Source organism: Drosophila suzukii, unplaced genomic scaffold (genome assembly GCF_043229965.1).
Source record: "Drosophila suzukii unplaced genomic scaffold, CBGP_Dsuzu_IsoJpt1.0 scf_5, whole genome shotgun sequence".
NCBI classification, from domain to species: domain Eukaryota; kingdom Metazoa; phylum Arthropoda; class Insecta; order Diptera; family Drosophilidae; genus Drosophila; species Drosophila suzukii.
In genome coordinates this window covers 2,447,580-2,460,097 of record NW_027255937.1, presented here as the reverse complement: position 1 = coordinate 2,460,097, position 12,518 = coordinate 2,447,580, and the positions used below count along the sequence as shown (strand labels likewise).

Here is a 12,518-nt window from a genome sequence, read left to right as displayed (position 1 = left end):
AATACTTTTGACCACCCTGACCTGTATAATTATCAAGTTACTGTTAAAACGAACCAAACAAGTCACATTTGCACAAAATCCATGGTAAAATAGATTTAATTTTGTATATAATAGCTTTGCATTGTTAGGCCGGAAACATAATTGCGTCTAAAATTAGAATTTTAGTATTAACCAACCTAAGAAGGTACATGTTATTCATTAACGTCATTAAAATCGACTATTGATAATAACCTAACCTAACATTAATCATATTATTTAAGTATCCACATAACAAAAATGGTGTATAAAGTGGGTAATTAAGTTATTACATGTTTATTTGTTTTTCTTATTTGTAGCCTATTTATTTGTTCGGAAAAAATTATTATAAAAAATAATAAATTGGTAAACCGCAAACCTATTAATTAAAAACATAGAGATACCAACAAAATTTTCTTTAAAACAAGAAAGGAAGTTAACTTCGGCAAGCCGAAGCTTGTATACCCTTGCAATTATATTAATTAAATTTAAAAATACAAAAAATGATATTCCCTATAGTATATATGTTAAAAAACACGGAAGCTATAATTTGTTTCATATTATTTTCTAACCAATTTTCCGATCGTTCCAATGGCAGCTATATTATAAAGTCGTCCGATTTTGATAAAATCAAATTCGAAATTCTTAACTAATTAAAAATTGTTATTTCCAAGCGTATAAGGTTATATGTTACAAAACACCGAAGCTATAATTTGTTTCATATTATTTTATATGATATAGTCATCCGATTTTGATAATATTTAATTCGAAATTCAAAATTAATTTAAAAATGTTATTTCCAAGCTTAGGAGGTTATATGTTAAAAAACATCAAAGATATAATTAAAAAAAAATTTTATTTTCCGATAGTTCCTATGGGAACTATAAGGTATAGTTGTCCGATCCAGCTGGTTCCTTAAACCTTTGTCCGGGTCCTCCAAATCCTTGGCCAACGCTCCTGAAAAAATGTTTCGGCATATGTTAAAAAAATGCCTTTTATTTGTTATGTGCATATTTACCTTTTAGAGCTGTGTTTCACCCTTTGCAGGATTTTTATTGGCGCAAAACCCATTGAATACTGTGAGGAGTTGAATAACTCCCAACAAATACAAGCAGCAACAGATGGCCGGCCGCTTACCAGATACGCAGCGAATTCGCGTAGTAACGGCGCGGCGAGGAGAGTTTGGAGACTTGGATGGAGAACGAGAGAGTTTGGAGACCAAGGATGGAGAGCGAAAGAGTTTGGAGACCAAGGATGGAGAACGAGAGAGTTTGGTGACCAAGGATGGAGAGCGAGAGAGTTTGGAGACCAAGGATGGAGATCGAGAGATAATGAAGACTTCGCGTGCAAGGCAAGAGTGCCATGTACAATAGCGGATAACGGGACTCCACCGAACTTTGGACTCTTCCGTGAACTTTGGACCGGGAGAAGAAGTGCCACATCTCGGCAGTGGAGCGGCACACAGGCGTGCCACAAGCATCACGGGAATCAGCGGGACGGTAGCAGTGGGCGGAGCATCGATCGGAAGCGGTACGTGAAGGACAAGTGGGTCAACCAGGAGGCACGGACTTTGGACCCGGAGTGGAGAGATCCATCGGGCCATGCGCAAAAGGGAAATAAGGGTTCCCGGAGACCCTATATAAGGCCGCAAAGCGCTGGCAGATGGATCAGTCGATCGCAAGGAGTCAAACCGTCAAGATCAATCAGATACCAAAGTGAACAATCAAACAACCAGATAATCTACAAGCAAGTCGAGTCGGCGGAGAAGCAGCGCCGTGGGAGCCTACGAGGAGCAAGATTGCTGCGTCGAGACGTTCGGGATTGGGATACCAGGAATCTCCGAATTGAGACGCAGGTAGCTGAGGTCCAGAGAGCATCACACGGCTAGGTCAAGGCGGTCGATTAACCCTATCCACAAAGTCCTGGCGTTACGCCTGGAGAGGGTATAACAAGCCAGAAGGGAGAGCGGTCGATCGGTACGGTCTCGAGTGGAATTGTCCAGGAGAGCCCTACGGATTCCACTTGCGAGGTCCCGGAGCGGCGCGCCCGAACCCCGAGCACCAAAAGCGCGGAAACGTCCCGGACCAAAAGCAAAAGAGTGAGGCTAGGGTGGAACGTTCGTTTACACTAGGCGTGGAAGCGAAGTAAAGCGCGAGGCGTTCCGCCCTGACTGTCCGCGCGTGCTGAGCAGAAACCCCAGTGGGACCATCAGGGACAGAGCAAGGGACAGGCGGCGGTGTGTCGAAAGGAGTGATCCTGGAGAGCGCAGCTTCTGTTCACCCTAGTCTGAGAACGGTGACGCTTCCCTAAGCCCGCACGGCTGATCCCCCTCGCGAGTCCGAGTCGTTACCAGAAGTTACCAAGCCACGCGTGAGGAGCGAGCAGCGAGTGAGCATCTTCAGGGAGCTGCGAGGATCTTCAGGGAGCTGCGAGGATCTTCAGGGAGCTCCAGGACTGGAGCACCGAGTCGTCAAGGCGAGAGGTCGTCGAATCGATCAGGACCGTCGGAAGTACCGAAGGCCACAAGACGAGGCAAGGCCAACCAAGCTACCAAGACATTTGTAATAATATACCCGCAATAAACCCACTACGAACCCGAGAATTCTGTGCTTTCTCACTGAGCTACTGGGCGGTCACGTTAATATAAATTTGATGGGACGAACACACAATATACTGAGCTAGCCGCACGAATCTCGTAGCGAGCAGACCACAAAAATCAGTTCGTTACATCTGGCGCCCAACGTGGTTGTCCCAGCAGTGAAAGCAACTTAAACAGAATGGGGAAGAAGTTGATGTACCGGCTTAAAAAGGAGGGCTTAATGTCACCCTGGACGGCAGATTAGAGGACATAAGAAAAGCATTATCCTTGTTTTACTCAGAAACGGATAATGACCCACACCTTCTTGACATCTGGGTCGATTTGGAAGCTACATACCACGACAAAGGTGGCCCCAGCATCACGTTAACGAACGCCGAAGGGGACAACTTAGTAGCAAGCCTGACCGTTAACAACCTACAAAAGGAGGCAAACAGTAGAGACTCAAGCCAAGACAGGAAAATAACAGCGCTGATCTCGAGACCCAGTCAGTCTGACTATGCAAGGATCGCTAAACAGGTCCGCGAACTGTCGTTCAGGTTCGACGGGGCGGAAAAACCGTTTGAGTTCCTGGAATAGGTGGAATGGTCCGCCAACACATACGGCTTGGAGTTAGACATGATTCCCCGAGCGATGCCTGAATTGCTGAAGGGAAGTGGTTTATCGCCAACAACAAGCAATGGAGAACCTGGGCGGAGTTCATAGATAGTTTCCACACATACTTTCAACCGAGAGACTTCTTCACCAGGCTGGCGGATCAGGTCAGGCAACGGAAGCAGGGCTTCAGCGAGTCGTTCAAAGACTACATGATCGACATGCAGACGATGGTGAGGCCACTTAATTATTCCGCTAAAGAGACCCTAAGGATCATCAAGGAAAACTGCACCTCCAGTCTAAGGATCTTCCTAAGGGCATACAAAGTGTCGGACCTGGACACGCTGATGATATTAGCAGACGAGTATGAAGAACTCGAAAAGGAGCGGGAAGCGTTCGCGCAGGAAAACAAATTCTCGAAGACCAAGTCGGAATCGCCAGCGCAGGTAACATGCGGAAGATGTGAAGAGACAGGAATCCAGAAGACACGGGGAAACGACCAATGGTCGCCACCTAACCGAGTACCACGGCAGCAGGCAACAGGAGCACCACGCGGAGCCCAATGGACACCAGCACAACAGCAACAGATGCAGCCAGCAAACAATGTTTGGAGGCCACCAAGTACAACACAAAGGCCTCGTGAAACGACACACATCACAGACCCCCAGGAGGCCTGCCGAAAGTGCGGAGGTCATGGACACTGGACGCGGAGATGTCGGCACCAACGTCTGTTGTTCTGCTGGGTGTGCGGGAGAGTAGGCGTCAGGAGCGTCGAATGCTGCCAGCAAGCGGGAAATGCCCAGCGATCTCAGCCGCAGAGAGGCGAGCAGGGGTCGCAAGATGTTACCTCTCCAAAGGAGGAGCATTAGTTGTCCGCAGCAGTGACGATTGGTGGGGGCACATACAAGGCCACAATCGACACCGGGGCAACTGCAAGCTTTATAAGCAAAGAACTGGCGGACGACCTGGCTCCCCTCGGAAAGATTACGAGGATACGATGGCAAGTTAGGTTGGCAGACGGAAGATGTGGCGGAATCGATGAGCAGCTGGAGGTGGAAGTCGAGTTCGGGAACAAGCGACTGAGCATGAGCCTGCTGATACTACCAAGGGTAGTGGATTCATTGGTGTTGGGATGGAACTTTTTAACACAAGTCGGTACCGAGATTAAGTGCGCTGGACACGAAGTGATAATACCGGCCAGGAATCGTCACAAGGGATGGCTCGAGGAGAAGCTATCGGTGGCAGTCGTACAACGGGCAAGCGAAGATGACGACACGACGAAATTCCTGGAGGCAGAGCTATCGAGTTTCAGCAGCATGAAGGGGGCGTCAAACATGGCAGAGCATCGATGAAAGACGACAAACCAATAAAGCATCGATACTATCCCAAGAATCCGAAAGTTCAAGGGGAGATCAGTGCGAAGGTGGACGAGCTTCTCCAAATAGGATACATAGAACACTCAACAAGCCCATACAGTTCTCCTCCCATGGTGGTGTAAAAAAAAGAAGGGCAAATTGAGACTGTGCGTAGACTTTAGGCAAATCAACGCCAAGTCTATAAAGTATGCCTACCCGATGCCCCGAAGAATTTATATTCTCGACCTTGAGTCTCCAACTCTCCCGTGTGCAGTCGCTTTATTGAACGCTCTACAAAATAAACGATATTCCGCGGAAAAAACCATTTATAAAATTGAAGAAAGTCTATAGCCGCCTAAAATACCACCAGCCCTATCCGCGAACAACGCAACATAGTGCTAATAAACAAAGTTGACTCTATAAATCAGAAAATAAATTCTTGCTGAACAACAAGTGCGGTTGTGCGTGCACCTTCAGTGAGAGACAATCGGTGCGGCAGCATCTTCGGAGTGCAAGAGAGAAAAAGGTTGCCCCATCAGCTACTTTATCGCTGATATTCACTATTGTCGATAAGGCAGTTTGTCGGTAAAGCAGTGAGTGGTTGCAAGCTAAGCTACAACTTAAACTTAAAGATTAAATCTGAAAGATACAATACAAACACAACCGACCTAACCTTAACCAAATCAAACAATAAATACACTTAAAAAAGTCATGGGTTCTTCTGCTCCACCCACTAAACGTACCCGCAACAATGCTGGAACTGCCAGCGAACGCATCTCGGATGTAAATTCGCCTCAGCTTCTGGAGCTCCTAAAGACTCGGTTCGAGGAACAAACCGAGAAAATTGAGTCGGCCGTTCGGGAAGCTGAACAGCGAATGATCAGAAGCCTTATGGATCGCTTGGACAAAATCGCCGGGGAAGTAAAGCAAATGGATGCTCGTGTCCTGACGTTGGAGCGCGAGGTTGCCGATCTTCGCTCCATGCGGGACCGAATGGGTCAGCGGGCTGAGACGCTGAACCGGGAGGTAGAAAATCTACAAGCAGCAGGTCAGAGGTTGGGTGCACTGGAGGCCAGGATGGCAACGCAATGCAGGGAAACTAGCTCGTGTGATCTGAGGGTTCATGGAGTTCCCTATGTCGAAGGTGAAGATCTCAGAGCGCTCTATCACAAGCTATGCTTTAATCTCCAGCTGACTCCACCACCAAGAGTCTGCGATATCTTCCGAGCAAGGAAATCACAGCAAACACATGTGGATCCGGTGATAATAATTAAAATGCTAAACCCACGCGAAAAGATCAAGCTGCTTGGTCAAGTCGGAATGTACAGGCGCGAGCACAAGAAACAACTTAGCTTGCAGTTTCTGGGTTTCAATTCAGAAGTTAAAAGAGCATTATCTCATCTTTAAAGAGGCTATGCGTATGAAAAAACATAAAATGATTACGGCTGTCTTTACACGACGCGGCCTTGTGCACGTACGCTGCACTCGAAGAGAGGGTGTCTGTTGCATTAACAGTATGGAGGAACTTTCGTCCATTAATCTTTCGCCTGATCCACATTCTACATCTCTCACTAACGCTTCGGCTGGACCTGAAGCTGATAGCTTTCGTTCTTAAGCGTATAAATCGTATCCTCTTAATTAAGATAGGCTTAAAACTAGTTTACGTTAAGAAATGTATAAGATACACATTGAATATTGAGATTGCGCCCCTAATAATCATTGATAGCAACAATGCAGGATGAGGAAGTTTGTTCCATAGCTAGTGCCATGATAAAAACTATAAGTAGTTATAAAATTGGTCTAAAAATTGTTCACTTAAATGCACAAAGTTTGCTAAAGAAGATTGATGAGTCTAGATTCCTTTTCACTCAGTCTAATGTCGATGTGATATGTGTGTCTGAGACGTGGTTTTTCGTCTATTATTTGTGAAGGCTTTAATGTTTATCGGTCCGACCGTACTGGTCATGCAGGAGGTGTTGCTATATACGTGAATGTGAAGCTGAAATGTAAAGTGGTACTTAAACAGCCAAGTGACAGTACTATCGAGTACATTCTATTAGAACTTCCCAATAAATCCCATGGAAGAACCCTTCTAGGTTGCATATATAGACCGAATCGGACAATTGATTACGGGTCATTACTTAATGTTGTTTCAGACATTTCGTTGGAGTACACTGACATCATATTGGCAGGTGATTTTAACAGCAACCTATTGTCAGAAAGCCATCTCGTAGATAACTTTAAGTCCCTAGGTTTGTTTTCCGTAAACGAAACGATTCCCACGCACTATAGCAGCCACTGTGATACATTACTTGACTTATTTCTTATCAATGACCCTAGCAAAATCATACATTATGACCAGGTTTCTGTACCAGCCTTCTCCAGACATGACCTAATATTTTTAACATACGACTTGACCTTTGACATCAAAATCAATTCTTTTACGTATAGAGATTACAAAAATATAAACTATAATTAATTAAAAACGGAATTTTTGTGTTGTGACTGGTCATGTATTTACCATCTTCGTCATGTAGATTGTCAATTAGAGGTTTTAACCAACAACGTCCAGTATTTGTTCAACAAGTTTGTGCCCCTTAGGACCAAGGTGATTAGGCCAATGCAAAATCCATGGTTCAGTAGTGAAATTAAAAACCTAACCCGTCAGCGAGATGTAGCTTACCTCCGGTGGAAGCGATACAAAACTGATGAATTTCGAAAACAATACAAAGAGGCTAGGGTAAAAGTAAACAAAAAGATAAAATCAGCAAAGAAGGAGCATTATAACATACAATTTAATAACTGTGTTAACTCAAAAAACAGATGGAACAAACTAAAACGGTTAGGTATTGGAAAGTGTAAGCAACAGACAGAGTCTGAGGTGGATGTCGAATTAATAAACAAAAAGTTTTTGGAAATAGATGTACCTGAAGCAACATGCAATCTGTACCTGAATACTCAACCCCTCTGTGATAATAGGTTTAGCTTTATATGTATAAACCAAAGTGATGTCCTAGCTAGTATTCTGCATGTCAAGTCTGATGCTGTTGGTCTCGATAATATGAGTCCAAAATTTGTTAAGCTTTTGCTCCCCTTAATGTTGCCCCATGTTACATATGTTTTTAACACGGCTAATACAACGTCTTCATTTCCGTTAATATGGAAAAACGCCAAAATTTTCCCAATTCCTAAGCCAAACAATGACTATAGACCTATTTCAATATTACCGTTTCTATCAAAAGTCTTTGAAAACCTTATGTCCTCACAGATTAAACTATACTTAGCTAATAATTCTCTACTTGACGAAAAACAATCAGGATTCCGTAAGAAAAGGAGTTGTATTACTGCAATCACTAATATTGTAGAGGATATAAGACAAGAACTGGACAGTAACTGCGTAACGTTTTTGACGCTCCTTGACCACAGCAAGGCTTTTGATTCTGTGAATCATAACATTCTCTGTACCAAGCTTAGGAATATGTTTAATTTCTCAACTAATGCGACGAAGCTTATTAGGTCGTACTTAACGAATAGGTTTCAAGCAGTCGTCTCTGGAACGCAAGTTTCTTCTCTCCGGAACTTATCCAGGGGAGTGCCACAGGGATCTGTGCTAGGCCCTTTATTGTTTTCTATATATGTCAATGATCTCCCTAGTATCCTGTCTGAGTGTGCAGTACATTTATATGCTGATGATGTCCAAATATATGTTAGTAGACCCGTAACTGAAATACATGACTGTGTCCGTATAAGTAATAAAATGTTGTGGCTAATTGAAAAATGGGCAAAGGAAAATGGCTTGGGTATAAATCCTAAAAAATCGAAGTGCTTGGTAATTGGTAAAAAGCAACTTTCAACACTTTCACTCCAAAAATTATACATAAACCATACGCCGATAAGCTATGAAGTGAATGCAGTTAGTCTAGGCATAACATTTAACAATACTTTATCATGGAGCAACCATATAGCCAAAGCGACAGGGCGTACATATGCTCTGCTGAGAAAATTTTCATTCTCCAAATCGTTCTTAACTGAGGAAGTTAGACTATTAATCGCCAAAGTTATCCTCCTGCCCACTCTCTTTTACGGCATAGAAATTTTTGGAAATTGTGATTCGCGGGATTTGCGTACATTAACTGTAGCTTTTATTTCAGTTGTCCGTTATGTGTTTAACTTAAGACGTTTTGACCATGTATCAGAACTGACATATAAAATACTTGACCTTAACTTGACCTCCTGGATCGATCTCAGAATTTTAATCTTCTTTCACAAAATAGTGACGAGTGGAGAACCAAAATATCTTTTCAATAAACTTACCCCAGCCACATCTGTAAGAACCAAAAATTACATATGCCCTCGAATATAAACACTGTGTTCGAGAAGGCAATTTTTCATAAATGGTATCCGGCTATGGAACAATCTACCGCACCAATACAAAACAATTAGGAGCGCAACTCAATTTTACAATAAAGTAAAAGATCTTTTAAAATACCAGTACACATAAGTATAAAAATTAAATGAAATGAAATAAAACAAAAAAAAAAAAATAAAAAAAAATAAAAAAAAAAAATATATATATTTTAAAAACAATAATAATTGTAACTAAGAAAATACGAAAATTTGATGTTAGTCATTAATATTAATTAAGATCGAGAGAAATTGTTTTAATAACTTACAAATAATTATAATATAAAATATCAACTCAATGTGACTAGCGCGATAATTATAAGTGTGCACTTGTAGCGCTAGGATATAAATAAATAAATAAAAAATAACTGAGGGAAGCACGGTACAACAGCAGCTTAGACCTAAAGAATGGGTACTGGCAAATCCCACTGAAACAGACAGCAGGCAGTATACGGCGTTTACAGTGCCGGGGAAAAGTTTGTTCCAATGGAGAGTAATACCATTAGGACTTCATTCGGCGTCTGCGACCTTTCAACGGGTGCTGGACCGGGTGATCGGTCCCGAAATGTCGCCGCACGCATTTGCTTACCAGGATGACATCAGTAGTGATCGTGCGCTCGCTGGAAGAACACAAGGCCAACCTAAAGGAAATGTTCCGACGGCTAAAGGAGGCAAATCTGAGGTTAAGCCCGGAGAAGTGCCAATTTTTCAAGAAAGAGCTGTTATGTCTTGGTCATCGAGTGACTAACGAAGGAATAGGCATGGATCCGGAGAAGGTAGCAGCCATCGCCGAACTAGAACCACCATCGACAGTAAGAGAGCTCCGACAGTACCTGGGCGGAGCATCATGGTATCGCCGGTTTGTACCTGACTTCGCAAAAATAGTCAAACCTCTTAACGATCTGCTACGCAAGGGCAATAAGTGGGTGTGGACACAGGAACATCAGACGGCGTTCGAAGAGGTGAAGGCAGGACTCGTCGCAGACCCCGTACTGGCATGCCCGGATTTCGACAAACTATTCATCTTGCAAACTGACGCGAGCGACTACGGCATCGGGGCAATCTTGACCCAGAAAACTAAACGAGGCGAAAGGGTAATCTCTTACTCAAGCCGAACGCTCAACGGCGCTGAGAAGAATTACACAACGACCGAGAAGGAGTGCTTGGCAATCGTCTGGGCGATCCGAAAGCTCAATCCGTATCTGGAAGGTGACCACTTTAAAGTAGTAACCGACCGCATGGCGCTGAAGTGGCTCAACAGCATAGAAAGCCCTTCAGGAAACCCGACGGGACATCACATCCGGACGGACATACCGGCGGCCCACGTGAGCCACAGCACCCGAACGTTCGTGGCCGAAGGGGTAAGGTGGCGGCAGCAGACTGTTGTCTGGACCTGGCCGGAGGGACCCGCGGAGGAGACGGCGGCGACGGAGGAGCCCCGAATCTCGGAGGAGAGTGGTCCCCGGGTGAGCCCGCTGGATCCCAGGACTCGTGGCAGACCGGAGCATTGGGCCCCACCGACACCGAGCACCGGACCGACGACGCCAAGGACAGGGCCATCGACGCCAATGCCAACAGGGTGCGCGACGGTAACCGCGGAGCCAGATGAACCGCTGGAGCGAGGACCCTGGGAGTGGCCCGAACCCGTGGAAGGTGGCCGACCTCCGCTCAAGCGACAGCACTCGGCGCCCAAAGTGTCCGAGGTGGTGGCACGCCCGAAATTGTGGCGGACGGTGTCGGCGCCGGAGGGCCAGCGATGGCGAGAGATCGCGGAGCACGAATGGCCCGAAGGGATCGCGGAGGCACCGGCGGTGAAGGAGGCTCGCATCCTGGCAGGCGCAGCGTGCGCGTATGGAGAGAGGGGCGCGCGTTCCGAGTCCGGTTGGGGCTTGCGGGCACGAGAGTGTTCGAGGAGCGGCCGAATAAAGTTTAAATAAAAGAAACGAAACAGAGTTTAAAACCGGCATAGGACGGGAAACGCGGCTGAAACAGGGGCCAGAAGAAAGGGGCACACATGGCAGCTCCGGTATCCTGAAATTCACATTGGGTTAATACAGGAAGCAGCCAAACGATACCAAAATACTCACCTGCAGCGAAAAAAATGCGAAGTCCTCTCCGCACCCGCTCTCGAGTGTTGCCAGCGTGGAGCCAGGCTCAGCCGGCTGAGGACGATTGAAGGGCGAGAGAGAGAGACGAGAGCGGTAGTATGGAGAGAGAAAGGATGAAATGGAAAGAAGTGAAGAAGTGCGAAAACTTACCTAGAAAGTTGCAAAATCACCATGAGCCAGGGAAGGGGGCGCCTCGATAGGCGATCGATGGGTACACGAAAATGGTAATATCGGCCAAAGGTTCAAATACCACAACGAGCAGGTGGCAACGCCGCACCGTCGGTATCGATATGCGAATAAACATCGATCACGCACGAATTGTATGACCAGGCGGAGGAACCAATAAAAGGAGTAGAACGCAGCAATGAGCAGCGAGCTGGGGATCGATAGCCCACGAGTATCAGCCCCAGTGGGGTCATGAAAAATATCGGCGCGGGAGATTCAAGTTGCTACGAGGAGGATGACCAGCGCTGTAGAAACTCAACGGAGTTAAGAGCGTCGAGGGAGCGCCGCGGGAATCACAAGGACTCGAAGGCTAGGATAAGCAAGGAAACGCCGGAGAGTAGGAACAAGTTTTAAATGTTTCCCGAAGTAAGGGGGAATGTGAGGAGTTTAATAACTCCCCACAAATAGAAGCAGCAACAGATGGCCGGGCGCTTACCAGATACGCGGCGAGTTTGGAGTCTTGCATGGAGAACGAGAGAGTTTGGAGACCAAGGATGGAGAGCGAGAGAGTGTGGAGACCAAGGATGGAGAACGTGAGAGTTTGGAGATTAAGGATGGGGATCGAGAGATAATGGAGACTTCGCGGGCAAGGCAAGAGTGCCGTGTGCAAAAGCGGATAACGGGACTCCACTGGACTTTGGACTCTCACGTGAACTTTGGACCGGGAGAAGAAGTGCCACATCTCGGCAGTGGAGCGGCACATAGGCGTGCCAGCCAAGCATCACGGAAATCAGCGGCACGGTGGCAGTGGGCGGAGCATCGATCGGAAGCGGTACGTGAAGGACAAGTGGGTCAACCAGGAGGCACGGACTTTGAACCCGGAGTGGAGAGATCCATCGGGCCATGCGCAAAAGGGAAATAACGGTTCCCGGAGGCCCTATATAAGGCCGCAGAGCGCTGGCAGCTGGATCAGTCGATCACAAAGAGTCAAACCGTCTAGATCAATCAGATACCAAAGCGAACAATCAAACAACCAAGTCGAGTCGGCGGGGAAGCAGCGCCATGGGAGCCTACGAGGAGCCAGATTGCTGCGTCGAGACGTTCGGGATTGGGATACCAGGAATCTCCGAATTGAGACGCAGGTAGCTGAGGTCCAGAGGGCATCACACGGCTAGGTCAACGCGGTCGATTAACCCTATCCACAAAGTCCTGGCGTTACGCCTGGAGAGAGTATAACAAGCCAGAAGGGAGAGCGGTCGATCGGTATGGTCTCGAGTGGAA

General features: G+C 46.1%; 1 protein-coding gene across 1 annotated transcript; it reads right to left on the bottom strand.

Moving 5' to 3' along the window:
- Positions 1–8,656: 8,656 nt before the first annotated feature.
- LOC139354989 (uncharacterized) lies at positions 8,657–11,282 on the bottom strand. The gene is made up of 3 exons (XM_070999261.1): positions 11,223–11,282; positions 11,052–11,126; positions 8,657–10,995 (listed from the first exon to the last, which is right to left on the bottom strand). Exon 3 carries the CDS (start codon positions 10,790–10,792, stop codon positions 10,259–10,261), a length of 534 nt encoding a protein of 177 aa, XP_070855362.1. The 5' UTR covers positions 10,793–10,995; positions 11,052–11,126; positions 11,223–11,282; the 3' UTR covers positions 8,657–10,258.
- Positions 11,283–12,518: the final 1,236 nt, after the last annotated feature.